Source organism: Cnephaeus nilssonii (genome assembly GCF_951640355.1).
Source record: "Cnephaeus nilssonii genome assembly, chromosome: 24".
NCBI classification, from domain to species: Eukaryota; Metazoa; Chordata; class Mammalia; order Chiroptera; family Vespertilionidae; genus Cnephaeus; species Cnephaeus nilssonii.
This window is the reverse complement of record NC_137095.1, coordinates 15,377,480-15,403,158: the sequence shown is the minus strand read 5'-3', so window position 1 is coordinate 15,403,158 and position 25,679 is coordinate 15,377,480. Positions and strand designations below refer to the sequence as shown.

Sequence of the window (25,679 nt, the reverse complement as noted above, 5' to 3'; positions counted from 1 at the left end):
CGGAGGGTGCGGGCGGGGGCCTCCCGGGCGGCTCGCTCAGGGCGCGCAGAGGGACAGGAGGCGTCCAGGCGGCCGAGGACGCGGGCAAAGCGTTCCACAACTTGCCATCTGCCGTCCCCGCCGTGAGGAAGCAGAAGGCAGGGTCCCCGACGGCATGTCGGTCCTGTGTCCTGCCGGGTACGGAGCCTCGGGGCAGGCGGCCAGACACCTCCACACACCGGTTCAGACAGAGGCGTCCCCGGGGCAGAGGGCGGGCCGGTGGGGAGCATAGGGCGCGGAGACACTCGGGAGGACATCTCCTCGGACGACGGAGAACGTGGTCTGATCCGGAACGGTCCCCGGTGCCGTCCGCAGGGACGCTGAGTAGCGAGCATCCCTGGTCGGGGCCCGGACTGTCTCGTTAGCCGTCCGTGGTGCCGCCGTGTCTCCCAACAGCACCTGTCCCTCCGATCCAGGGCCCCACGGAGAGGCCAGAAAGGGGGTCCCAGAGGCAGGAACAGGGAGACCGTCCCCTGGGGTGGATTGGGGGGCGGGGAGGGGGCTGCTCCTTTGCCCCTTTGCCCGGCTCAGCTTAAGGCATCGCTCTGAGCCGTCTGCGTCCTGAGCCCGGCCGCCGGCCGCGGGGGCCCCGGCTGGAGGCGTGGGTGGCAGTGGCCAGAAGGGGCCGCAGGCCTGGCCACCTGCCGGCCGCCGAACGCCACCTCCTCGGCTGTGTCCCCAGCGCGAAACTCGAGTGCAAATCTCTGTCCGGAGGAAGGCGGCGGGAAGGGGGTCCTCCCTGACCTCACGGAACACGTCCGTCCCTGAGAAAGGGGTGTCGGCACCGCGGACGCCCCTCCGTGGGTCTGTCCCTTGTGCAATCGGTGGGGGGTGTTTTGTTTTTTTAAAAAACTTTTTTTTTTTCCTTACAAATCGAGTTTGACACCTGAGGTGAAGAAGATTGGGGGAGGGGAAAGGGGTGTCCTGCATCCATGTCTCTCTCTCTCTCTCTCTCTCTCTCTCTCTTTAAGGAATCCCACCCCCAGGGTATTCTTCCATGGAGACAGCGGAAGGGAGGGAGGGAGACACAGAGAGAGACACATCGATGTGAGGATGTGAGAGAGACACATCGATGGGTTGCCTCCCTCACGTGCTCCCACCAACCGGGGCCAGGGACCCAACCTGCAAACGAGGTACGTGCCCTTGACCGGGGACTCGAACCTGGAGCCCTTCGGCCCGCAGGCTTTTCTTCTTTTCTTTTTTTTCCAGATGACCAAAGAGAAAGACGGGGATCACAGGAAGGAAGAGCATCCGTCTGCTCCTGGCTGTCGTGGGGGTTGGGGAGGAGAGAGAGAGAGACAGGGGGACCTCCGCGTGCGCGCGCGCGCGCACAGGGCGGTGGCGCGCGCGCTCAGGGCGGTGGCGCGCCGGGTTGGGGGCGGGTCTGTGCTGCTGTTTGGGGGCGCCTCGCAGGCCGGGGGTGGGGAGGGGGGGAGCCCCCGCTGAGCTCAGGGCGAGCTGGCCGGGCTGACGGGCGGGCTGCTGGCGTCGGAGCGGCTGTAGTCGCTGAGCGATCCGGTGCGCGAGCCCCCGCCGCGGCGCGGCAGCAGCCCCGGGTGGAAGTTGGCGTGGCGGCGCGCGTGCTTGGTGAGGTGGTCGCTGCGCATGAAGCGCTTGTCGCAGATGGGGCAGCGGAACTTCTTCTCGCCCGTGTGCGTGCGGTAGTGGCGCGCCAGCTCGTCGGAGCGCGCGAACTTCTTGCTGCAGTCGGGCCAGCTGCAGGCGAAGGGCCGCTCACCTGCGGGCGGGGGACACGGCACAGCGTGGGTCAGTCGGGCGGGGCGCACGGGGGCGTGGCCACCCCCACGTCACTCCCCCGCCCTCCCCCCCAGAGGGCCCACGGCGAGCCCGCCAAGGCCCCAGAGCTACGCACCACCGAGCTGGTGTGGCTCAGTGGGTAGAGCCTCCGCCTGGGGACTGAAGGGTCCCTGGTTTGATTCCCCATCAAGGGCACGTACCGGGGTTGCGCGCTAGATCCCCTGCCTACCCCATGGGGGCGTGCGGGAGGCAGCCGATCCAGGATTCTCTCTCATCATGGATGTTCCTTCTATTAATTTATTCTTTAAAAAAAAACAAAAACATTTTGCCGAAACCGGTGTGGCTCAGTGGATAGAGCGTCGGCCTGCGGACTGGAAGGTCCCAGGTTCGATTCCGGTCAAGGGCATGTACCTTGGTTGCGGACACATCCCCAGTGGGGGGGGGGTGCAGGAGGCAGCTGGTCGATGTTTCTCTCTCATCGATGTTTCTAGCTCTCTCTCCCTCTCCCTTCCTCCCTGTAGAAATCAATAAAATATATTTTAAAAAAGCATTTTATTGATTTTTTTACAGAGAGGAAGGGAGAGGGATAGAGAGAAACATCCATCAGCTGCCTCCTGCACACGCCCTACCGAGGATGTGCCCGCAACCAAGGTCCATGCCCTTGACCGGAATCGAACCTGGGACCCTTCAGTCCGCAGGCCGACGCTCTATCCACTGAGCCAAACCCGTCAGGGCATATTAATTTATTCTTTTTTGAAATATATTTTATTGATTTTAGAGAGAGGAAGGGAGAGGGAGAGAGAGAGAGAGAGAGAGAGAGAGAGAGAGAAACATCCATGATGAGAGAGAATCCTGGATGGGCTGCCTCCTGCACGCCCCCTACTGGGGATGGAGCCTGCAACCCGGGCATGGGCCCTTGACCAGGAATCCAACCGTGACCTCCTGGTTCCTAGGTTGACCCTCAACCTCTGAGCCACCCCAGCCGGCGGCCCACTCCGGTCCTTGAGACTGGCCCACCTGTGCCCAGCCCAGGAAATCCATGCCATCCGCCCCCCAAATAACCCCATCAAACTTCAGTATGAACAGACACCCAAGGGTGCGGGCCTGGCGGCCATGGAGAACCCGCGGCGTGAGAGAGAAGCTCCCGGAGGGAGACCCCGGCTGAAGAAGAGCGAAGCCAGCAAACAGAAGACAATGCCGGCGGCCGTCACCCCGTGAGCCTCCTCGGGGACCCTTCAGACAGAACGCTTCCCCCAAAGCAAACGGGAGACCAGGCCACGAGGAAGTCCGCACGACCCGCAGCAGCGGCGGCGAGACGGACGAGACGTGGAGAGTGGCCTTTGCCCCAACAAAAGGTCCATGAAAACCTGGAAATATGCTCAAGGAAATAGCCCCGGGAGGTGTGTGTGTGTGTGGCGGGGGGGGGGGGGGGGAGTTCTGGAAAACATGTCCAAGTCAGTGCTCTCTCCCTGGGAAGGCTGGCGTCCAGGGCTGCATGTGGCTGCACTTCCTGTCCGCATGGAGCTTATGTTTTTGGGGGGAAGGGCAGGCGTGAGGGAAGAGGAGGGGGGCGGGGGAGGAGGAGGGGCGTGGAATCAAACAGGAGAGCAAACCATCGACTTTTAAAGCAATGTGATAACAGCAAACAATAGAGACTACACGTTCAGAGGCACAGGGAATCGGTCCTGGGGGTGCCACAGGATTCTGGGGGTGCCACATGTCACAGGCGGCAGCGAGTCAAAGGATAGGGGGGAAAGGGAGGAGAGCCCGGCCAGTGTGGCTCAGTGGTTGAGCGTGGACCTATGAACCAGGAGGTCACGGTTGGATTCCCCGTCAGGGCACAGGCCCGGGTTGTGGGCTCCATCCCCAGTGAGGGGCGTGCAGGGGGCAGCCGGTCCATGATTCTCTCTCCTCATGGATGTTTCTCTCTCTCTCCTTCTCCCTTCCTCTCTGAAACCAACAAAAATACATTTCTTTAAAAAAAAAAAGAAAAGAAGAAGTCACTCTCCCGGACCCCAGAACCCAGCCTGGGGTACCCCCACTCCCTCTGGCTGCCCCCACCTCCAGGAGGCCGGGCTGTTTGGGGGAGGGCGCTGTGGGGCAGGGTGGTGAGCGGGGCCTGTGTCAGGGGGGGCAGGGGGAGAGAGGAAGGGGGCTGAGTTCCTGTCTTGTGGGGCGCTGGGTGCACGGGGAGGGGTGCGGGAAGCTGGGGCAGGGCGGGGTCCCTGTGTGTGTGTGTGTGTGTGTGTGTGTGTGTGTGGGTGTGTGTGTGTGGCGGGGGTTTGGGGACCCAGGGGCCAGGCGCGCGCTGGGGGTGGGGGACCCAGCAGGTGTGCGCCAGCATTGCGCAGGGGGGTGACTGGTGGGTGCAGGGCGGGGGGGCCCTGGGAGCAGGACTGGGGTGCTGGGGAGGCGAGGGGGGCGGGCAGAGGGGGGGACCGGGGGACTCGGTGGCGGCGGGCCCAGCGCGGGGCGGGGTTGCAGCCATGTCCCTGGCGCCCGGCGCGGCGGCTGCAGCGCGATTGCCTCATCTTATCAGGGAACAGCGCGTCCCGGGCGCTCCTGGCCCGACCGCAGGCCCGGGCGGGACGGCGCGTTCCCTCCCGGGAGCCCGGGGGCGGGGCGGGGCGCACGGGGCTCCCCTCCCCTTCCCCTCCCTCCTGGGGGGCCCTCAGCCCCACCCAGGCCCCGCCCGCCCCGCCGCGCCCACAGCTGCACCTGCGCGCAGGCTCCAGCGCCCCCCCCCCCCCCCAGCTCAGCCTGGGCCCTGGGGAGGCCCCCCTCCCGCTCCGCACCCCCTGGTGAAGGGCCTGCTTGCTCCCCGCCCCCCGCATCCATCCAGGAACCAGGAGGTCCCGGGTTCGAGGCCTGGTCAAAGGCACAGGCCGGGGTTGTGGGCTCCACCCCCAGGAGGGGGCGCGCAGGAGGCAGCCGGTCCCTGATTCCTCATGGATGTTCCTCTCTCTCCCTTCCTCTCTGAAATCAATACAAACATATTTTTTTTAAAAAAATAAAAATCACACAAAAAGCAAAGGGCCTGTGTCAATCCCTCCACGCAGCCTCGCCCACCCAGCAGCCCCCACGGGAACCCCCCCCCCCCCACTTTGCCCGCAGTCACTCCTGGGGGCCTTTTTAAACTTATTTCATTTCTGTGACATTTCTTGTGAATTCTTTATGGTTGAAGGTACTACAAGGTCCCCCTTTCCCCCCCCCCTTCCCCCCTCCAGCCCGCCCCGGCCCCCAGCCCAGGCCCTGCCCCCCTCGTGTCTGTGTCCATGGGTGATGCATAGACGCATTCGCGGTCTGCGGTTGGTCTCTTCCCACCCACCCGCCCTCCCCCGCCTTCCCTCCGAGCTTTGACAGGCTGCTCCGAGCTTCTGGGCCTCGGCAGGGCCAGACCCGCTGCTGGCTGCCTGCCGGGGGGAGGGGGCTGTGTGGGGGGCAGAGAGCACCTGCCCGGCCCAGCCCCCCTCCCCCTCCCCCAGAGAAGAGCAAATGGATCTTCATTCACAGGGGTGCCCGGGATCACATGACCAGACCTCAGGGAGCAGAGGGAATCGGTGTGTGTGGGGTGGGGGGGGGGGGGGAGGAGGGGACAGGGGGGTGATGGGAGGGGCAGGGCCGCTCTGAGTCAGAGACACGCACAGGGAGGGGCCTCCAACGAGAAGCGGCTTCCCCTGAGCTCCCAGGCCCCAGCGCCAGGCCCGGGCCACGCACCCCCAGGCCAGGGGGGGCCCCGTCCACCCACAGGCCGCTCGGACCGGGGGCGGGCGGCTGGCACGAGGCCATGTCCATCTCCCGACCTCAGGACTGCCCTGAGCCTCCCTCCGGGGAGCCCCGCTCAGCTCACCCTCCGGCTCTGGGGCAGGCGGCCACCGGGCAGATGGCCAACGGCCGTGGCCGGTCACCTGCCGGCCTCCAGGGAAACCCAGGCCCGGCCCCCACCGCCGCCGCCGCGTGGGGCTCTTCTGTGCCTCATGTAGGAGGCCATCGGGCCGCGCCACCCGTCGCAGGGGTTGAGTGTCCACCTAGGAACCAGGAGGTCAGGGTTCGATTCCCGGTCGGGCACAGGCCCAGGTTGGGGGCTCGCCCCGCGTGCAGGAGGCAGCTGGTCCGTGATTGTCTCTCATCACTGATATTTCTCTCTCTCCCCCTCTCCCTTCCTCTCCGAAATCAATAGAAACGTATTTCAGAAAAATAAAATGTAATAAAAACATCCCTAGCAAACTAGGAGATGCTACCCACCAGCAACGCGAGCTTCATTTTATTGACTCCATGGGTCGGGGTGACCCTGGTCCACAGGAGCAGGTAGGTTTCAGGGGTGGGGCTCGAGGTGACGAGATTTGTCTGTTGTACCGTGAACCCCTCCACTCCCCCCCATCCCCCCAATAAAGCAGGTTTCAAAGCAGACAGCAGGGGACCAGCCAGGCTCCGGGCCAGGCCCACTGAAGCCACCTGCTGCCCTGCCCGGCCCCGCCCACGGCTCCCCTTATGTGACCTTCTCCTCAGAAAGGGGGAGGGGGTGCCTGTGAGAGGAGGGGGGCGTCCTTAGAGTCGGAGACATTCCCAGATAGCAGCCAAGCCCAGGCCACCCTCCTGGGAGTCCTGTGTCCCACCCACCCGGGCAGCACGCCAGGCTGGAGGCCCGGGTCACCCTGCACGGCGTTTGGCCCGAGGGGCCCGGGCCACTTAAGAGACTTAAAAGACAAGAATGTGCACAGCAGCCACCAGAGCCAGGGAGGTAATTACGGCCTCCAGGCGGCTGGGTCCCAGGCTCCCGCCCTCAGAGTGGCTCTGTCCACCCTCACATGACTGTCTGCCTGCCCGCCTGCCTGCCTGTCTGTCTGTCTGTCTGCGGAGAGCCAGCCTGGGAGGTGGGGGCGGGGGCGAGAGGAGGGGGGCAGCCAGGTGCTGGCTGCAGGCCGCCCCTCCCAGGTGAGTGAGGGGGGTCCGCCCAGCTGTCGGCCGGGGTGGCCCCCCCCCCCCGTCACACGTGGCCATGGGAGGGGTTGGGGGGGGCCCTCAGAGACTCAGAGAAGCCATCCCCTCCCCCAAGGAAACCTCCCTCGGCAAGGTCGGCCCCGGAGAGGGCGCAGCCCAGGGCAGACGGATCCCCCGCCTGCTGCCACCTGGCACGGGCACCCCAGGGCAGCCGGGCGCTCCGGGCGACCCAGGGAGGGCCCCCCCCCCCCTCTCTGCAGAGCTTGAGCAACCATCTGTCCTAGTTCTGCTTCCTGTCTCTCTCCCCGCCCCTCCCCCGCCCGTGTTCCCTCCTCCCCTCCCCTCCCCTCCGCCTCCCGGGTGGGTGTCGCCCGCGGGCGCCCGGCTGGGCCCAGGCACCTGCCGACAGCAGCTCCACAGGTGTGCTGCTCTCCACGCGGTGTGTGAGCCTGGGTTGCAGGTTCGATTCCCAGCACCCCCCCCCCGCACCCCCCATGGGAGGCAGCCAATCGGTGTCTCTCTCTCATGAGGACGCGTCTCTCTCCCTCTCCCCGCTCCCTCCCATCCCTCTAAAAATCAACGCGGAAAAACGGCCTCATTCCTGCGGTGGATTTTTTTTTTAATTTTTATTTTTTAATATATTTTTGTTGATTTCAGAGAGGGAGGGAGAGAGATAGAAGAAACCTCCATGCTGAGAGAGAATCATGGATCGGCCGCCTCCCCTACTGGGGATCGAGCCTGCGACCCCGGCCTGTGCCCTCGACTGGGAATCGAACCGTGACCTCCTGGCTCCTAGGTCGACGCTCCAGCACGGAGCCACCCCGGCCGGCCGGGCTGGGAAAACTATTTTGTTTAAAAAACCGCTTGCAGAGCCCGGCCAGAGTGGATGGACGGACAGATCAATACACAGGTTGTGGAATCTATAATAATAAAAGCGTAATATGCTAATTAGACCGGACAGCCGAACGACCTTCCGACATCCTTCCAGGCAAAGCCGCGGCAGTGGGGGCCAAGGCAGAGGGGTTAGGGGCGATGAGGCAGGCAGGCAGAGTGGTTAGGGGTGATCAGGCAGGCAGGCAGAGTGGTTAGGGGCGATGAGACAGGCAGGCAGGCAGAGTGGTTAGGGGTGATGAGACAGGCAGGCAGGCAGAGTGGTTAGGGGTGATGAGACAGGCAGGCAGGCAGAGTGGTTAGGGGTGATCAGGCAGGCAGAGTGGTTAGGGGCGATGAGGCAGGCAGGCAGGCAGAGTGGTTAGGGGCGATGAGGCAGGCAGGCAGGCAGAGTGGTTAGGGGCAATCAGGCAGGCAGGCAGAGTGGTTAGGGGTGATGAGGCAGGCAGGCAGAGTGGTTAGGGGCGATCAGGCAGGCAGGCAGAGTGGTTAGGGGCGATCAGGCAGGCAGGCAGAGTGGTTAGGGGTGATCAGGCAGGCAGGCAGAGTGGTTAGGGGTGATCAGGCAGGCAGGCAGAGGCAGTTAAGGGTGATGAGGCAGGCAGGCAGGCAAGCGGTTAAGGGTGATCAGGTAGGCAGGCAGGTGAGCGATTAGGAGCCCTTCGGGATCGGGCCCAAACCGGCAGTCGGACATCCCCCTGAGGGGTCCCGGATTGCGAGAGGGTGCAGGCCGGGCTGAGGGACCCCCCCCCAACCCCCGTGCACGAATTTCATGCACTTAGGCGCCTAGTTCTATTATAAAATAGCAACTTCGTGTCCCAAACCCCAGCTCATAAACTGGGCTCGCTGCCCTAGAACCCATAACCTCTGACCTCCGGTGACAAAGCAGCACAACCCACACGCGTGGCTGCACGTGCCGGGAATTACATAAAGGTGTCCCCGCCCCCCCTCCGCCCCTTCTGCCAGGGGTTACAAAACACATTGGGAAGTTTCCGTTCCCAAGGTCCCTCTTCTACTTTGTTTTCTCTTTAATCCTCACCCGAGGGTATTTGTCCAATGATTTTTAGAGAGAGTGGGAGGGAGAGGGAGAGACAGAGAGACACATCGATCGATCGATCATTGGGTCGGCTGCCTCCCGCACGCCCCCCGCTGGGGATCAAGCCTGCAACCCAAGCATGTGCCCTGGCCGGGAATCGAACCACACCAGCCGGGCCAGCGGTTTCTGAGAACGTTAAACACACACCCGGCTGCACGGCCCAGCAGTCCGTGTCCTCAGCGTTCACGGCGGGGCCGGCCACCAACGCGTGTCTGGTAGCGGCTTTATGCGTCGCCAGCGAGCGCCGGCGGCAAGCGCTCTGCCCGGGGGGATGGATAGGCCCACCGTGTCCGCCCCGTGGAAACGGCTCGAGGAGGAAAAGGAAGGAGCTGTGGCTTCTCTCCCACACAAATCGACGGGTCAGGAAGGCGTTGCCACGCCGTGGATGCTGGACACGAAGCCCATGTCCCGTGTGACTCTCCCCCCCCCCCCCCCCCGCACTCTGCCAGAGGCAAGCGTGTGCGGACAGACACCGCGTCACGGGCGACAGGGGCTGGGGGACCAGGGAGTGCTGGGCAAAGGGGAGTTTTTGAAAATCTATTTTTAATTGACCAGCTGGTGTGGCTCCGTGGCTGAGTGTCGACCCAGGAGCCAGGAGGCCACGGCTCGATTCCCGGTCAGGGCACAGGCCCGGGGTGCGGGCTCGATCCCCACTGTGGGGGTGCAGGAGGCAGCCGATGGATGATTCTCTCTCATCACTGATGTTTCTATCTCTCTCTCCCTTCCTCTCTGAGATCAATAAAAATATATTAAAAAAGAAAAGAATCCACCAATGAATGCATGAATAAGGGGAACAACAAATCGATCTCTCTCTCTCTCTCTCTCTCTCTCTTATTCTCTCTCTCAAAATCAAAAATTTATTGTCACTTTGTTGCTGTTCATCCTCCCCCGAGGATATTTTCCCATTGATTTTTCAGAGGGAGCGGGAGAGAGAGGGAGAGGCAGAGAGAAACATCGATGGGAGAGAAACACATCGACTGGTTGCCTCCTGCTCTCGCCCTGACCAGGGTCTGGGCCAGGGAGGGGCCTGCCACCGAGGTTACGTGCCCTTGACCGGAATCGAACCCGGGGCCCTTCGGTCCGCAGGCCGACGCTCTTATCCACGGAGCCACACCGGCTCGAGCAAAGCTAACGGTTTTTTCAACGTGGGGCGATGAGGTACTTGGGGATAAGGGGACGCGGTGTGGGGACTTCCAGGCCAGGCCCCGGGCCCGTCCCAGGACAGCAGAGCGCGCTGGGCTGGGTGGGGCCTGCAGCCAAGTGCCACGTCTGACCCCCGGACGACGACGTGGTCCGGAGCCTGGGAGCCCTGGGGAGTTCCCCATTCCCATGGGGGTGTGAGCCAGGCCCGGCGGAGGCTGGGGGGAGGGTGTTATTCCCAGAAGCCGCCCGGCTTCTGTTGCAAAAGAGAAAGAGACGCTCCCTGAGCACCCTGCAGGCCCAGGGACCTCAGGGAGAGAGGGCTGGGCGGGGGGAGGGGGGGTCCCCGCCTGCCCCCCACTTCCCCTCCCCACCGCCTCCCCGCAGGCCCAGCTGCAGCCAGATCCGTGTGGGAACCCGGGCCCCTTCCCGGTAGCTATTCTGGGTCTGCGTGTGCCTCCCCTTGGGGGGAGGGTCAGGGTGGAAATGAAGGGCCTAAAATTAGCCCAAGGCAAACAATCGAGGCCAGGGATCGGCGGGAGGGAGGTCAGCTGAGGACAGGGTTTGTTTGCTGCTGCGGCCGGCCGGTCCCCGTCCCGGGGTGGTGGGAGCCATAAAGGGAATTGAAAATGAAAACAGATCGGGAAGCCGACCAGCACGGGGTCGGGACCGCGGGCCAGGCCAGATGGCAGGGGCTTCGCCAGCCCGGGACCCTCCCCGGCCCTGCCCCCGCCCCCAGGGCCGCCCGCTGGCTCCCGGCGAAGGTGGGGGGGCAGGGGTGGTTACAGAGGGCTCCCCAGGCCCCCGCCTGGCATCCCCGGGGACCAGGGCGACAGGCCCCGTGCCCTGCTCGGGTGGTGCTTGACTTCCTTTGTCTTTTAATATTTTTACTGACTGTTGAGAGAGAGAGAGAGAGAGAGAGAGAGAGACATGGATGAGGAGAGAGAGTCACGGACCGGCTGCCTCCTGCATGCCCCACACTGGGGATCGAGCCCACAACCCGGGCCTGTGCCCTGACCGGGAATCGAACCCGGGACCCTCCAGTCCGCAGGCCGACGCTCTATCCACTGAGCCACACCGGCTAGGGCTCCTCCTCCTCTTCTTTTTTTTTTTTTAAGGTCCTTGTATTTTATTTTATTTTTCCCCCCATTGATTTTTAGGGAGATTGGAAGGGAGGGGGAGAGACAGAGAGAGAAACATCGATCCCTTGCCTCCCACAGGCCCCCGTCCTGGGGACGGAGCCCACAGCCCGGCACGCGCCCCGACCAGGAATCGAACCAGCGACCTTTCGGTGAGCAGGACGACGCTCAGCCACGGAGCCGCGCGGCCGGGGCAGAACCTAGTTTCTCGAACCCGAAAACACTCCTACCTCCTGCCCTCGGCCATGCCACACACCTGACCCCACGAGGGCCCGCGGACGGGGGACCTGAGCGTCCCACCCCGGGCCCCTCCCGTGCGGGGCCCCCCAGTGTCCCTGTCCCCCCCCCCCCCCCGCTGTCCCCCTCACGCCCCGGTTCCAGACTGCACCTCCCCGCCCTCAGAGGCCTGGCTGCTGACCCCCGACCCTGGGCACTGGGGGTGCGGAGCCCTGGGCGAGGGGGGAGTCCGGGCCCAACCGCCAGGCGTCTGGAAACCAAGAGTTTCTGGGGGACAGGTGGCGCTTTCATTTCTTCTCCCAGGTGCGGCCGAGGCCTCTGGGGGAGACAACAGGCCCGGAAGTGAACGCCTGTGACAGACCGAGGCTGGGGGGGGGGGCGGGGGGGTGCACGGCATGGCCCCTGCGCTTGGAGGTGCGTGGCGCTCAGGGACACGAGGGGGTGACACCCCCGAACCCCCATCCCAGCCGTGGGCTGGGCTCAGGGCAGGGGGGCGAAAGCAGGTCACCCCAAGAGGCGAGGGCCCCTCAGCCAGGGCACCCCGTCGTCTCATCCGGCTGGTGTGGCTCAGCGGCTGAGCGTCGACCCACGAACCAGGAGGTCGCGGTTGGATTCCCGGTCGGCTGGGCCGGCAGGTTCCTCGTGGCACGGGCACCAGACAGACGCCAAGCCCCGACGGTTGGGTCGTGTTGGGGTGTCTGCCCTGAGGGTGTGGGGGGCCGCCCCCGGATGTCACAGGAGTCCACCCGCCGACTATCTCACAAGGAGCAGGCGTGTGTCTCGCTCGGCTCCGGGGGATGGAAAATCCAAGATTAAGGCGCCAGCACCCTTGGGTGCTGGTGCGGGCCCTGTGCCCGGCTCCTGGCCAGGGCCCTATCGTCCTCCTCACTGGGAGGGGCGGGAGAGGGGCTCCGGAACATTCTAGAAAGGCACTGATCCCATGGGAGGGCCGGTCACCGAGTCACCTCCCAGAGCCCCCCCCTTCCCCCCAACAATCCCATCAAGCGTTCGAGGATTTCAGCGCATGAATCTGGGGAACACAGACATTTGTTTGGGCCAGAGCAGGGAGCACCCCCCGACGGGCCAAAGGCACCCCCCCCAAAGCCGGCCATTTGTGCAGAACAAGAATTTATGGAGTCTGGCCCTGTCTCACCAGACACACCCAGTAAGGGGGAGAGATCCACCAAAGGACTTGTATGCATGCATATGGGCCTCACCAATGGACACAGACACCAGGGGGGTGAGGGCGTGAGTGGGGGGGGGGTTGGGGGGGTAATGGGGGAATAAGGACACATGTGTAACACCTTAATCAATAAATAAATTAGGCCGAAACCGGTTTGGCTCAGTGGATAGAGCGTCAGCCTGCGGACTGAAAGGTCCCGGGTTCGATTCGGGTCAAGGGCATGTACCTTGGTTGCGGGCACATCCCCAGTAGGGGGTGTGCAAGAGGCAGCTGATCGATGTTTCTAACTCTCTATCCCTCTCCCTTCCTCTCTAAAAAATCAATAAAATGTAAAAAAATAATAATAATAATTAATTAATTAATTAATTAAACAAATATAAAATAAAAATGCACCCAGCCCGGTGGTGTGGCTCAGCGGTTGAGCACTGACCCATGAACTGGAAGGTCACTGGTTCGATTCCCGGTCAGGGCACATGCCGGGGCTGCAGGCTCCACCCCATAGAAATGTCCATGATGAGAGGGAATCCTATAGGAATACTTTAAAGGTATTTATTTTAAAAAATATTTTAAATTGACCTCAGAGAGGAAGGGAGAGGGGGAGAGAGACAGACAGACACATTGTGGATGAGAATCATGGATCAGCTGCCTCCTGCACAGAAGGCCCCTCACCCCCACCCCCACCCCCCTCAGGAAGGTGGCCCCTCCTGGGGACCAGGCACCTCATCTTTCACCCCAGGGCCCCGTGCAGCGGCTGCTGCTCCTGACAGCCGGGCCAGGTGTAACGCTCCGGCCCCTGGGAGGCTCTGGTCCCTGGTAACCAAGGAGGCCACCTGAGACCCACTGAACACAGCGGCGGGCGTGGGTCTCCATAGCAACGGGACGCGCTCTAGGGACACAGGCGCACTGCGGGCTGCATCCCTAGATGGGTCTCTCCCCGACAGACTCAATGTGGGGAGCAGAGGCTGGGTCACAGCCGGGGCCACACTGCCCGGAGGTCACCCCAGGTTCGAGCCACAGGGCGGCTCTGGGAGGGCGCGGGGGTAGGAGGGGGGGCAGTACATGTACATGAGCCTGCACCTGCTTCAAAAAAGCGGTCCTTGCCCCCCGGCCTGGCTCAGGGGGTGAGCATTGACCCAGGAACCAGGAGGTTAGGGTTCGATCCCCGGTCAGGGCACACGCCCAGGTTGCGGGCTCGATCCCCGGTGCGGGGCGGGCAGGAGGCAGCCGATCCATGATTCTCTCTCATCATCGATATTTCTATCTCCCCCCCGCCGCCCACCCCATGTTTTAAAGAAAATAAGAGCCCTGGCTGGTGTGACTCAGTGGTTGCAATGTCGGCCGAGCACCGAAGGGTTGAGGGTTCGATTCCCGGTCAAGGGCTATGTACCCGGGTTGCAGGTTCGATCCCAGCTCCAGCCGGGACACGTGCAGGAGGCAACCAATCCATGTGTCTCTCCCACATCAACGTTCCTCTCGCTCTCTCTCTCCTCCCTCCCTCCCGCCCTCCCTTCCACTCTCTCTAAAAAAAAAAGGAAGAAAAGACACCATGACCCCATCCTAGAACCTGAGACGGTGAGAACTGAGAACGTGAGAACCCCGGCCGCAAGCATGTTGAGCCCCAGCTCCGCCAGTTGCCATGGTGACCCAATGTTTACCTCGGGTTTGCTCTTAGTGGGAGGAGGAGGCAGGCCTACCGGGAACCGCCACCAGGCCGCCTCCTCCTGCACCATCCCCCCCCCCCCCAGGGGAGGCCGCCAGGGTCTCCCAGGCTGTAGCACAAATGGAGGGAGGGGGGTCCTCACCCACCCTCCGCCCCCCACTGGTTGGAAAAAAAACAAAACACCCACAAGCTTTGAGGCACTCCCCCCTCCAGGGAGCATGCTGGGCCATTGCTGTCCCCACTCCGCCCTGGGCCTGAGGTCCCCGTCTTCCCTGCTCCCCTCCGTCCCCCACAGGCACGTACCCCCTGACCTCTAAGGGACCCCTGAGACGTGCAACCAGGGGAGCAGTGGGCGGCGGCAGCTCGTCTCCGGCGGCCCCCCAACCTGTCTCTAAGGCCCCCTTTTTGCTGACTCTCCCGTGAGCCCGAGAGGGCAGCCCAGCCTAAGAACGTTTTTGCTGTGGTCAGTACATGCTTGCTTTTCTAAAAAACCAAACACACAAAACATGCTTCAGAAAAAAAAAAGAACAAGTAAAAAAAAACAAAAGCATGCTTAGATCCCACAGTCCCCAGTGCAAGGGCCGGGGCAGGAGGAAGGGTGGGGGCGGGGGAGGGAGGAAGAGGAGGAAGAGGAGGAGGGGAGAGGAGGAGGAAGAGGAGGAGGGAGGAGCAGAAAGGAGGGGAGGGAGGAGGGAGAGGAAGGGAAGGGAGGGCAGGAGGGGCAGGAAGGAGGAGGAGGGTGCACCGGGCTGAGCCCTCAGCCCCGCAGACAAAAGCCCGGCCTGGCCTGGCCCTCAGCCAGGGCCATCCCACACCAGGCTGCCGGCTGCTGGCGGGGGGTCCAGGGCAGGAGGATCGGGCCTGCCCCCCTGGGCACCGGGCCTGTGCCCCCTCCAGCCCTGCCCAGGGTCCCCGCTCCGCCCTGAAGGCCAGCCCGGCCCCCAGGGGGGCACACGGGGCCCCTTCCTCTGCCATCGGACCCCCGCGGGGGTCCCTCAGAAACCCTGTCCGCGGCCCGGAGCCTCCTGGCCCGATGCCTGGGGCCTGGCTGCCGTCCAGCGAGCGACTGTCCTGAGCTCTGGCGGGAGGCTGAGCACCTGCACGTGCACACACACACACGCACCCTCATACACACACGGTGCCACTCTGCATGAACACCCAGAGAACCCCCGGTGCCTAAGGCCAAGCGACAAAGTCGTTTTTAGAAAACAAGACGATGCCCGGCCGGCGTGGCTCAGCGGGTTGAGCGTCGACCTATGAACCAGGAGGTCAGGGCACATGCCCGGGGGTGCGGGCTCGATCCCCAGTGGGGGGCGTGCAGGAGGCAGCCCATCCATGATTCTCTCTCATCATGGAAGTTTCTCTCTCTCCCTCCCCCTTCCTCTCTGAAATCAATACAATATATGTAAGCCCTGGCCGGTGTGCCTCAGTGGATAGAGCGTCGGCCTGCAGACTGAAGGGTCCCGGGTTCGATTCCAGTCAAGGGCATGTACCTTGGTTGCGGGCACATCCCCAGTAAGGGGTGTGCAGGAGGCAGCTGATGGATGTTTCTCTGTCATCGATGTTTCTAACTCTCTCTCCCTCTCCCTTCCTCCCTGTAAAAAATCAATAAAATATATATATTTTTAGAAATCAATGGAGAAATATCCTCGGTGAGGATTAATAATAATAATAATAATAATTTAAAAATAAAAGTCTGTTTTAAAAAGAACAGGAGACGATGCCTGCATGCCGGCGGGTGAGGACCTGGGGTGGCGTGAGGGCGACGGGCAGGGAGTCAGGGTTGCCGTCAGCCAGACCGTAACGCAAGACCACGCAGAGCCCGCTCACACCCACACGGCCTGTCCCGGGTCCCGCGGATTTGCAAGAAACACCAGTGGCAGCTCTCGTTCACACGGGTCACCCCTCCTTCGGGGAATGGGTGTGTGTGGGGGTTTGTTTCTGCTGAGACGCCCGAGGTGCAGCCACAGTGCCAACCCCCAGCTCCCAGACCCTCCCCCCCCCCCCCCCATCCCAGACCGGGTTTGGAGCAACTTGCCCGTCAAGGGCCAGGCCAAACATCCCTCCACGCCAAGGACACGCCCGGGCCCGGGGCCCTCTCCTCCCTCCCTCCCTCCCTCCCCCCTCCCACCGAAAGGGCGGGGTTCTGAGGTTCCAGGCGCCTTTGGGGTTTCCTCTCGCTTTCCCAACACTCACTTCCTTGCAAAACCCTGTCGGTCGAGCAGCCATTAACTGGAGCTTCTACCTCCAGCCCTAAACCCGTTCTTTCTTTTTCTGTTGTTCATCCTCACCGGCGGGTATGTTTCCATTGATTGTTTCGGAGAGAGCGAGAGGGAAGCGTCGTGGATGTGAGAGAGACGGGTCCATTGTCTGCCTCCCCGACCAGGGCTGGGAACCGAGCCTGCAACCCCGGCACATGCCCTTGACCGAAATCGAACCCGGATCCTTCCGTCCACTGGCCGACGCTCTAGCCACTGAGCCACCCCGGGGAGGGCCCTAGCCCCGTGGTCGGCAAACCGTGCGGCTCTTGGGCCCCGTGAGTGTGGCTCTTCCACAAAACACCACGGCCTGGGCGAGTCTGTTTTGAAGAAGTGGCGTCAGAAGAAGTTTCAGTTTGAAAAATGTGGCTCTCCAAAGAGATTCCAATCGTTGTCCTGTTGGTATTTGGCTCTGTGGACCAATGAGTTTGCCGACCACTGCCCTAAACCCAGGTCTCGGACCGTCGTGTTGTGTGTGTTCTTAGTGAGCATGCAGACAGTCAGAGAGGAGCCACAGGCTCGGAGAAGGAGTTTCCAGGGGGAGGGGACGTATAGAGTCAGGTGCCATTTCTTGCAAAGCTCATGCCTGGTGCACCCCTCCCCCCCCAGCTCCAGGGGCCAAGCCCTGGCCCCGTGCCCGTGCCCCGTGCTGGGGAACCACGGCCCCCTCCCCCCCCCCCCCCGCCCAGGCCACGCCCGGGGGGGCAGCGCACGGGCACATTTCATCAGGGGCAGCGGGCCTGGGCGCTTTTGCAAACAGGTCACCTTGGGACGGCCTGGCCCAGAGCCACGGGGGGAGGCCCAGTTCCTGGTGAGCGCGTGTTTCTGTGTGGCACCGATACACCGAGCCCCCCACACAGACGCGCCCCCAAATGAACCCCCCCCCCCCACCGCATGTGCCCTCCGTCCTGCTTGTGTGTGATGTGGGTGAGCGAGGAGGACGCTCTAGCCCGGGCTGGGAGCGGGTGGGAGACACACCTGTGCTGGGCCCCGGCAGGATCCGGGGGGTGGTGGGCAGGGGATCGGCCTGGTTAGCTCCCAGCCAGGGAGCTCTGTGCCTCCCAGAAACCCCAGTGACACCCAGCAGATCCATAATGGCTGGCGGGGGGCGGGGGGGCGGGCGGGTAAGGGGGGGCACGGAGACAGGGGGAGGTAGACCCTAAGATCTAAACGGAACAATTCACCCCGCAATCAGAGTCCACATAGATAGAGTCCAGGTTTGGCTGCTCAGTTCAGCCACAACAATGAGCAAGGTGCCACACGTATGTGTGTGCCTGTGTGCACATGTGTGCCTGTGTGCATGCATGTGCACCCCAGTGGAGCCCCAGGGCAGAGCCTTGGGGCGGGGTGAGGATTTCTTCGTCGCACACTACGGGCCAGTGTCAAATCAAGGCCAACAGCGTAAAAAGCTGGCATCGGATGCCCGGCCGGCGTGGCTCCGTGTTTGAGCATCAACCCATGAACCAGGAGGTCACGGTTCGACTCCCGGTCAGGGCACATGCCTGGGGTTGCGGGCTCGATCCCCAGTGGGAGGCGTGCAGGAGGCAGCCGATCCATGATTCTCTCTCCTCATCGGTGTTTCTCTCTCCCTCTCCCTCTCCCATCCTGTCTGGAATCAAAAATATATTTTAAAAAGGAATAAATAAATGGCAACAATGTTTTTTTATTTTAAAAAAAAGATTTCCACCCTAACCGGTGTGGCTCAGTGTATAGAGCCTCGGCCTGCGGACTGAAGGGTCCCGGGTTCGATTCCGGTCAAGGGCATGTACCTTGGTTGCGGGCACATCCCCAGTGGGGGGCGTGCAGGAGGCAGCTGATCAATGTTTCTCTCTCATTGATGTTTCTAACTCTCTCTCCCTCCCCCTTCCTCTCTGTAAAAAATCAATAAAATATATTTTAAAAATAAATAAATAAAATAAAATAAAATACATATTTCCGCCAGCAGGACCCGGAAAACCTTTCGGTGAAGATGGAGGAGGAAGCAGAAATCCACAAGGCGGGCGGGACGGAAGTCGAGAACAGACACCACACCTGCCCAGCCCGCACCCGGCTGCCCGCGCCCGGGTCCCAGGCTGTCGCCCCGCGTTACTCATTAACCACCGTCCAGGGGAGAGCGCTCCTCCATAGCGGACGCGCCCGACAGGCACCACCATAGCCACATGACCCGGCGACGGGCAGACCTGGCACCGCGTGCCCGGCCCTGCGGTGGGCGGGCCAGGGGGTGCTGTGTTTTTTATTTTACTTTATTCTCACCCGGGGATATGTCCCCATGGATGTTCAGGGAGAGCGGAAGGGAGAGGGAGAGACAGAGAGAAACATGGACGTGAGAGAGACACACCGATGGGTTGCCTCCTGCACGCGCCCCGACCAGGGCCCTGGCCGGGGAGGAGCCTGCCACCGAGGTCCGTGCCCTTGACCGGAATCGAACCCGGGACCCTTCCGTCCACGGGCTGACACTCCATCCACCAGCCAGGGCTCAATTAAAAAAAAAACACAATTTTTTTTTAAAATTAAAAAAACCTATTTTGAACTGCCTTCTTCAAACACACACAGGCACAGCCCCGCCGTGGCCTGACACTCAGAGCTCCCTGCTGCCAGCAGATGCTCACCGGGCCTCCGGGCCGCTTTCCGCTGCGGGGAGGAGGGGGGTGCAGAGAGCACCTCAGCGGGCCCCCCAGTGCCAGCTGCGCCACGGTGGGTGGGTGGGTGGGGTGGGCGACCGTCCCTCGCTGCTGCAGGGGCTGAACACTCCCCCGGGCGGGGCCCAGGGGGAGCCAGGAAGAGCCGGCCGGAGAGCAGGGGGGGAGGCCTGCGGGAGGGGCAGCTGCTGGTGGTGGGGTGCCCCATGTTCTCAGGCGCGTACACGTGTGCGTGAGAACTGGGCGAAGTCAAAACAAGAGAGGGAGGCAGAGATACAGCAGCAGGAACCTCAGCGGGGGGCGGGGGCGGGGAGACCAAGAACATGTATTTTTTAAAAAGCCCTGACCGGTTAGGCTCAGTGGATAGAGCATCGGCCTGCAGACGGAAGGGTCCCAGGTTCGATTCCGGTCAAGGGCATGTACCTTGGTTGTGGGCACATCCCCAGTGGGGGGTGTGCAGGAGGCAGCTGATCGGTGTTTCTCTCTCATCGATATTTCTAACTCTCTATTCCTCTCCCTTCTTCTCTGTAAAAAAAAAAATAATAAAATATACATATTTTTAAAAAAACACACACAAAACATGTGTCTTTTTATCTTTTATTTTAATTATTTTTTAATACGTTTTTACTGAGCCCTGGACCGTTTGGCTCAGTGGATAGAGCATCAGCCTGCGGACCGAAGGGTCCCGGGTTCGATTCCGGTCAAGGGCATGTAGCTCGGTGGCAGGCTCCTCCCCGGCCGGGGCCCTGGTCTGGGCGCGTGCAGGAGGCAACCCATCGGTGTGTCTCTCTCACATCGATGTTTCTCTCTCTCTCTCCCTCTCCCTTCCGCTCTCCCTAAAAGGCAATGGGACAACATCCTCGGGGGCGGATGCACAGACGAGACAATCAAGGTGGCCGGCTGAGCCCGGGGCCCCGGAGCCGCGGCAGAAAGGATGGAGACGTCTCGCGAGGCAAACGCCAGTCAGGACGGAAGCCTGGGACAGACACGCGTGGGCGAGGGTCAGACACACGTCTGGGACACGCGTGCAAAGCCTTGGGAGGGCCTGGAGAAGGGCGGCCCGGGCCCGAGGGGGAGGGGCAGGCTCCCACGCTCTGCCTGCACACTTCTGCCTCTGTTTGAGGTTTCACCACCCGCCCCACGGGCACCCCGGGGCGGCGTGGGGGGGAGAGAGAACCCGGCCGCTCACCCTGCACTCGCCGGGCCGCCTGCTTCTCCGAGGCCCGCTGCACCCCGGGCACCTGCGAGGGGGTCCTGCCAGCAGCGGGCCTCGGGGGACGGCCAGACCCCCCGTCACCCCCTGTCTCCCTCAGGATGGAAGCCCTGTTCACGGGGAGCAAGCAGCTTCCGGCTAACCCCGCCCAAACGCTAACAGGAAATGGCTGAGAGAACGCAAACTGCCGGCTTCCCACCCGCACCCCCACCGGGCAGGTGACACGGACGGACGTCCCTCGGGGTCTGCAGGTGGCCAGACCCCCGGAGCTGCTGAGATGGGCAGCGAGCAAGGAGATGTTTTTGGGTTTTTAAAAATAATATTTTATTGATTTCAGAGAGAGGGAGAGAGAGAGAGAGAGAGAGAGAGAGAGAGAGAGAGGAAGAGGGGAAGAGAGAGAGAGAAACATCCATGATGAGAGAGAATCATGGACCGGCTGCCTCCTGCATGCCCCCCACTGGGGATCGAGCCCGCAACCCGGGCATGTGCCCTGTCCGGGAATCAGACCGTGACCTCCTGGTTCCTAGGTCGATGCTCAATCACCGAGCCACACCGGCCAGGCAGGACTGTTGCTATTTTATTGGGGTCTCTCTCTCTCTCTCCAAGTACACATGTAACTCCTGGCGATGGCGGGGAAATAGGACCCAGAATTCATTCTGAGAGCAACGGTTTGTGGGCACAATAGGCAGACACGTATAGGCAGACAAGAGGGATGGAGTGGGCATTCTCGGGGGGCCCACCAAGCCCCTCCCTTTCGGACAACTGCTGGAATCTCCAGATGCAGGATGTGGGAGTTGGAGGTCGGCGGGGGGTTGGGGGGGGGGTTGGTCTGGCCTCCGAGGGCCCAGGCCTTTCCTGCTCTGAATGTCTCTGAATGTTCACCCCCAGGCCCGTCCGCCTCAGGGACAGTCAGCTCCGGGCCTCGCACCCCCTCCAAAGGCGGTTCGCCCACGCCCCAGGCCTGGGCCCCACGTGCCCACCGGACCCACCGAACAAGACGTCGCTGGCGTTTCAGAGACGTGGGTGTCTTTGTTTTGTTTTCTCGGGCGATCGCTAAAACATCAACAATGACTCGCCTGGCCGGGTTGGCTCGGTGGGAAGGGCGTGGGCCTGCGGACTGAAGGGTCCCGGGTTCGATTCCGGACAAGGGCGTGGGACCTCGGTTACCAGGCTCGATCCCCGGCCCTGGTCGGGGCATGTGCGGAGGCAGCCCATCGGTGTGCCTCTCTCACATCAACGTTTCTCTCTCTCTCTCTTCCTCTCCCTTCCACTCTCTCTAAAAATCACTGGAGCCCGGCCGGCGTGGCTCAGGGGTGGAGCGTCCACCTAGGAACCAGGAGGTCAGGGCACAGGCCCGGGTGGCCGGCTTGACCCCAGTGTGGGGCGTGCAGGAGGCGGCCGATCCATGATTCTCTCTCATCATGGATGTTTCTCTCTCCCTCTCCCTTCCTCTCTGAAATCAATAAAGATATATATATTTTAAATTTTTTTAAAAAAACCACAGTGTTCGGCGGAAGAGCAGCACCCGGGACCCGGAGGCATGCCCAGCGAAACCGTGCGCCCCTGGCGCGGAGGCGGCCTGGGGAGCTTGTGCACACCCGGAGGGTGGGGCCGGCTCCCCCACTCATCACAGACGGAGCGCACCTCAGGCAGGGCTGGTTCCGTCCCCTTTGGCCAGCTTTGGGGTTCCAGGCACGCCCCCCCCCCCCAAGTCTGGCTCCCGGCGCCCTGCCCCAATCCTCTACAGCCAAGGGGTCCATCCGCTCAGGGCCCACAAAGCCTGGACCCCGGCAAAGATTGGGGGGCGGGCCGCAGCCAGCCAAGTCCGAAGTCACCCCCAGACTAAAGCCTTCCCCACCCCACGCCCCCAGCCAGCCAGCCCAGCTCCTCCCACGACGGCGCGCCCCGCCCTTCACCCAGCCCCTCCCCAGGTCTCCAACCCGGCGAGCCACCGGTGGTGCCACCCGACGGGAGGCCGGAGGGAAACCGGCCGCAAAAAGGATTTTTTCCAACCGTCCAGGTCCCCGCCTAGGGCGGGCCTCGGCCCTCCCCACCCCCCAAAGAGGTCCCCAACCCCAGCCACGCCCCAAGCGCCGACCCCGCCCCTGTATTCAGGGTCCTGGCCGGGCCCCGCCCTCGCCGCCACGCCCACCATGGCCCTGTGGTCCCCAAGCTAAACCAACACCCTCCCTCCAGGAATCCAGGGTCCCCCCCCCCCCCCCCGAATCTGGGCCCACACACCCTTACTTCGGACACTCCGAAGGCCTAGCCATGGCCCGTCTTCACCCTGGGCCCCACTTCACCCTGGACGGCCACGCGGTTTTGGGGGGCCCACATGCCTGGCCGGGAAACGCGGGGGCCAGGTGCTTCCGAGATGCGCGGGTCCTGGACGCTTGCAGACCTCGGATGCGCTCAGTTAACCAATGCAACCGAGAGGAGGCCGCAATTTTAATTTTTTCAATGTTTTATTATTATTATTATTGATTTCAGAGAGAAGGAGGGAGAGGGAGAGAGAGAGGAACATCCATGATGAGAGAGAGAATCATCCATCGGCTGCCTCCTGCACGCCCCACACTGGGGGGGGATCCAGCTCGCACCCCGGGCCTGGGCCCTGACCGGGAATCGAACCCTGACCTCCCGGTTCCCAGGTCTGGACGCTCAGCCACGGAGCCATGCTTGCGGGGCCTGGACCGCAATGTTTAAACCAGGATTTTTAATAATCGTCTGCTGAGCTATTTGGTGAGGGAGAAGGGTTAACAGCAGGAGGAGATACGGGTGTTTCGTTGTGTTTTGTCTTGAACTTGCCCCACATAGGGAGGAAGTGAAGTGTCCGCGAAGAATTCACGTGAGCCCAGAGGAACCATGCGGTTCTGGACACCGAACTGGGACAGGAAGGTTCCCATCATTTCAATGTGGGGTGGTGTTTTTGTTTGTTTGTTTGTTTGTTTGTTTGTTTTTGCTACTTTTTTGTGTGTTTTAAAACAACAACCGACCTCCGATGAATCAACTCCCAGGTCGAGGGCCCCCTGGGGTCGGAGAGCGGGACGCCCACCCCCGTGCAGGTGCCCAGCGCCCGCACCCGTCGGGCGCCCGGGGAGCGCAGGGCCCGGAGTGGGCTGGGCCCTCCCTTCGGGAGCGAGCGTGGCCTCCCCCAGGAGAGCCCCGGGGGGCGGGCGTGCCCCCGCCGGCCGGATGGGCGTGGCTCCCACCCCGAGCCGCGGACCGGGAACGGGGACCGCCCCCCCGCAAGCTCTGGTTTCGACAAATTAAACCTTAGAGCGCTGGAAAAATTACAGGAAGAGGAGAGCGAAGAATGTGCCGAGTGGCTAGAGGGAGCCCTGTCCCCGCGTGAACTTCGCCCGCCGCGCGCCTCGCCTCGCCCGCCCGGCCCCGCCCCTCCCGAGCGCGCGCCCGGCTGGCGAGGGAGGGACCGGGGGCCAGGGCACCCCCTTTCCTCGCGGCTCCCGGGTGCCACGGCCTCCCATCTCCCCGATGCCGCCCCCCCCCCCCCTCGCCCGCGATCCCCTCCCAGCTCGCCCGCACCTGCCCGCGCCGGCCCCCGGGTCAGGGCGGGGTCCCCGCCCCCAACTCGGATGACGACATCCGCCCCCGCGGCCCCGCCCGAGCGCGCCCGGGGAGGGGGCGTGTCCGGCGGGGGCGCGGTCGCCAAGCGGGTGCGGGCTCCGGGAGCTGGGACACGCCTCGCGGGGCGCGCGGGGCCCGACCGACCGCAGGACCGAGAGTGGTGGGGGAAGGGGCGAGGCCCCGACCGACCGTCCCCGGCCCGTGCGCCCCGTGCGCCCCGGCCGGCGGCCACGGGGGCGTGGCCCGGCGCCTGGCACGGGCCCCTGTCCGCGCGCGCTGCGGGCGCCCGGGCCGCCCCACTGACCTGTGTGAGTCCTCAGGTGCGCCTTGAGGTGCGAGGACTTCCCGTAAACTTTCTCGCAGCCCGCGTAGTGGCACTTGTGCTTTCTCTGCGGGGACTCCAGGTCGGCGCGACTTCGGCCCCGCCGGCCCCTTTGTCTGAGGCCGGGCTCGCCGCTCCCCGCGGGCCCCGACTCCCGCCCGGGCTCCAGGCCCGCCTCGGGCTCCGGCTCGGGCTCGGGCTCGCTCCACGCGGGGCTGAGGGGCGCGGCCGCCGCGCCTTCGCCGCCGGGGAAGGCGGGCTCGGGGGCCGGGGGTGAGGCCGGCGGCAGGCGGCAGGGGGTCCGCGCCTTGCGGGCCCCGGCGCCCTCTCGGCGGTCCGTCAGGGCGGGCGCGGGCGCCTGCTGGTTGAGGTCCGCCAGGATGCGCGCCACCACGAAGAGCGAGGCGCTGTCCTTGCCGTCGCGGCGCTCCTCGACGCGGGGCAGCGTGGCGGCGACGGCGGCGGCCGCGCCCTCGGGGCCCGGCTCCGGCGCCTCCCGCGGCCCGTGCACGACCGCGCGGCTGGACATGGACACGAGGCACTCGGCGGCGAAGTGGTCGACATAGGCGGCGGCTGCCATGCTGCGGGCTCCGCTGCTCGTCGCTGCGAGTCGTCAGAGGCGCATCCGCACCCACAGCCTCCGGAGAGCGAGGGCGAGCGGGGGGGGGTGGGGGGGCGGGGTGCGGCGTGCCCTCTCCGCCGGCTGCACTGGGGCTCCCGGCCGCCTCTGCCGTCACCCGCGCGACTCCGCGTCCGTGAGGCGCCCGCCCGGCCGGGCCCCAAAGAGCGAGCGCATGGAGGGGCGGGGGTGGCGAGAAGGAGTGGGGGGTCCCCTCGTACGGCGTCAGGGGCGGCCTGTCCCAAGGATGCCGAGCGGCGACGTTAGGGACGACGGCGCCAAGTCGCGGCCGCAGCCTCGCCGCGCATTGTGGCAGGCGGGCGGGACCGCCGCCGTGCGCGCCGCGGCTCGGTGTGGGCGGCCCGGCCCCCGGGGGTGGGCGGGGCCGGGGCCACATCTGGACCCGACGTCAGCCCCCAGCCACATCCTGGCGGCGCAGGTTACAGGCGGCGGCGGCGGCCGCGGGGAGCTGCGCGCGCGGAGGGGGGCGGGGGATCCGGGAGCGCGCACCCCGCGCCCGGACAGGGGGCGTGCCCAAGGTGAGGGGCGGTCCCCATTGGGTCTCCACGGCCCGACCAATCGGGGCCGCGAGGGGAGCCGAGACCCCGCCTCGGGGCCCGACGCGCGACCAGGGGCGTGTCCGCTGGCCCAGCCGGAGGAGGGGCGCGCAGTGGAGCCGGGAGTCGGGCACGCCGATGCACGTCACCCGCAGGCGGTGGGCCCGCCCTCCTCCGCCTCGGGGACCCCGCGGGGTATTTTCCTGCCAGACCTTTTGTACTGTCACGGCCTGGAACCCCGGTGTGGAGGCGATCGCCGGGTGGGGGGGGGGGAGGGGGGGGCGCCCCTTTGTCCATCCAGCCCCGCCCGCCAGGGGCGCCGGGGTGGGTGCGCCTCCGCGTCTCCTTCCCCTCCGGAGCGAGGTTTGCACCACGAGGAGGCGTGCCCGCCGGGGCTGGGTG

The 25,679-nt window shown here is 63.9% G+C and overlaps 1 protein-coding gene across 1 annotated transcript; it reads right to left on the bottom strand.

The window, feature by feature from the left end:
• Nucleotides 1–1,385: 1,385 nt before the first annotated feature.
• On the bottom strand, nt 1,386–25,163 carry KLF13 (KLF transcription factor 13). Its single transcript, XM_079763957.1, has 2 exons — nt 24,084–25,163; nt 1,386–1,777 (listed from the first exon to the last, which is right to left on the bottom strand). Exons 1-2 carry the CDS (start codon nt 24,679–24,681, stop codon nt 1,488–1,490), a joined length of 888 nt encoding a protein of 295 aa, XP_079620083.1. The 5' UTR covers nt 24,682–25,163; the 3' UTR covers nt 1,386–1,487.
• Nucleotides 25,164–25,679: the final 516 nt, after the last annotated feature.

What these genes read in the sequence shown, in the direction of transcription:
- KLF13 (XM_079763957.1), bottom strand. Translation starts at nt 24,681, where the DNA reads ATGGCAGCCGCCGCCTATGTCGACCACTTCGCCGCCGAGTGCCTCGTG. An exon ending in GCACCTGAGGACTCACACAG is followed by an intron (nt 1,778 to 24,083) that starts GTCAGTGGGGCG and finishes CCCCGCCCGCAG; the next exon opens with GTGAGCGGCCCTTCGCCTGC.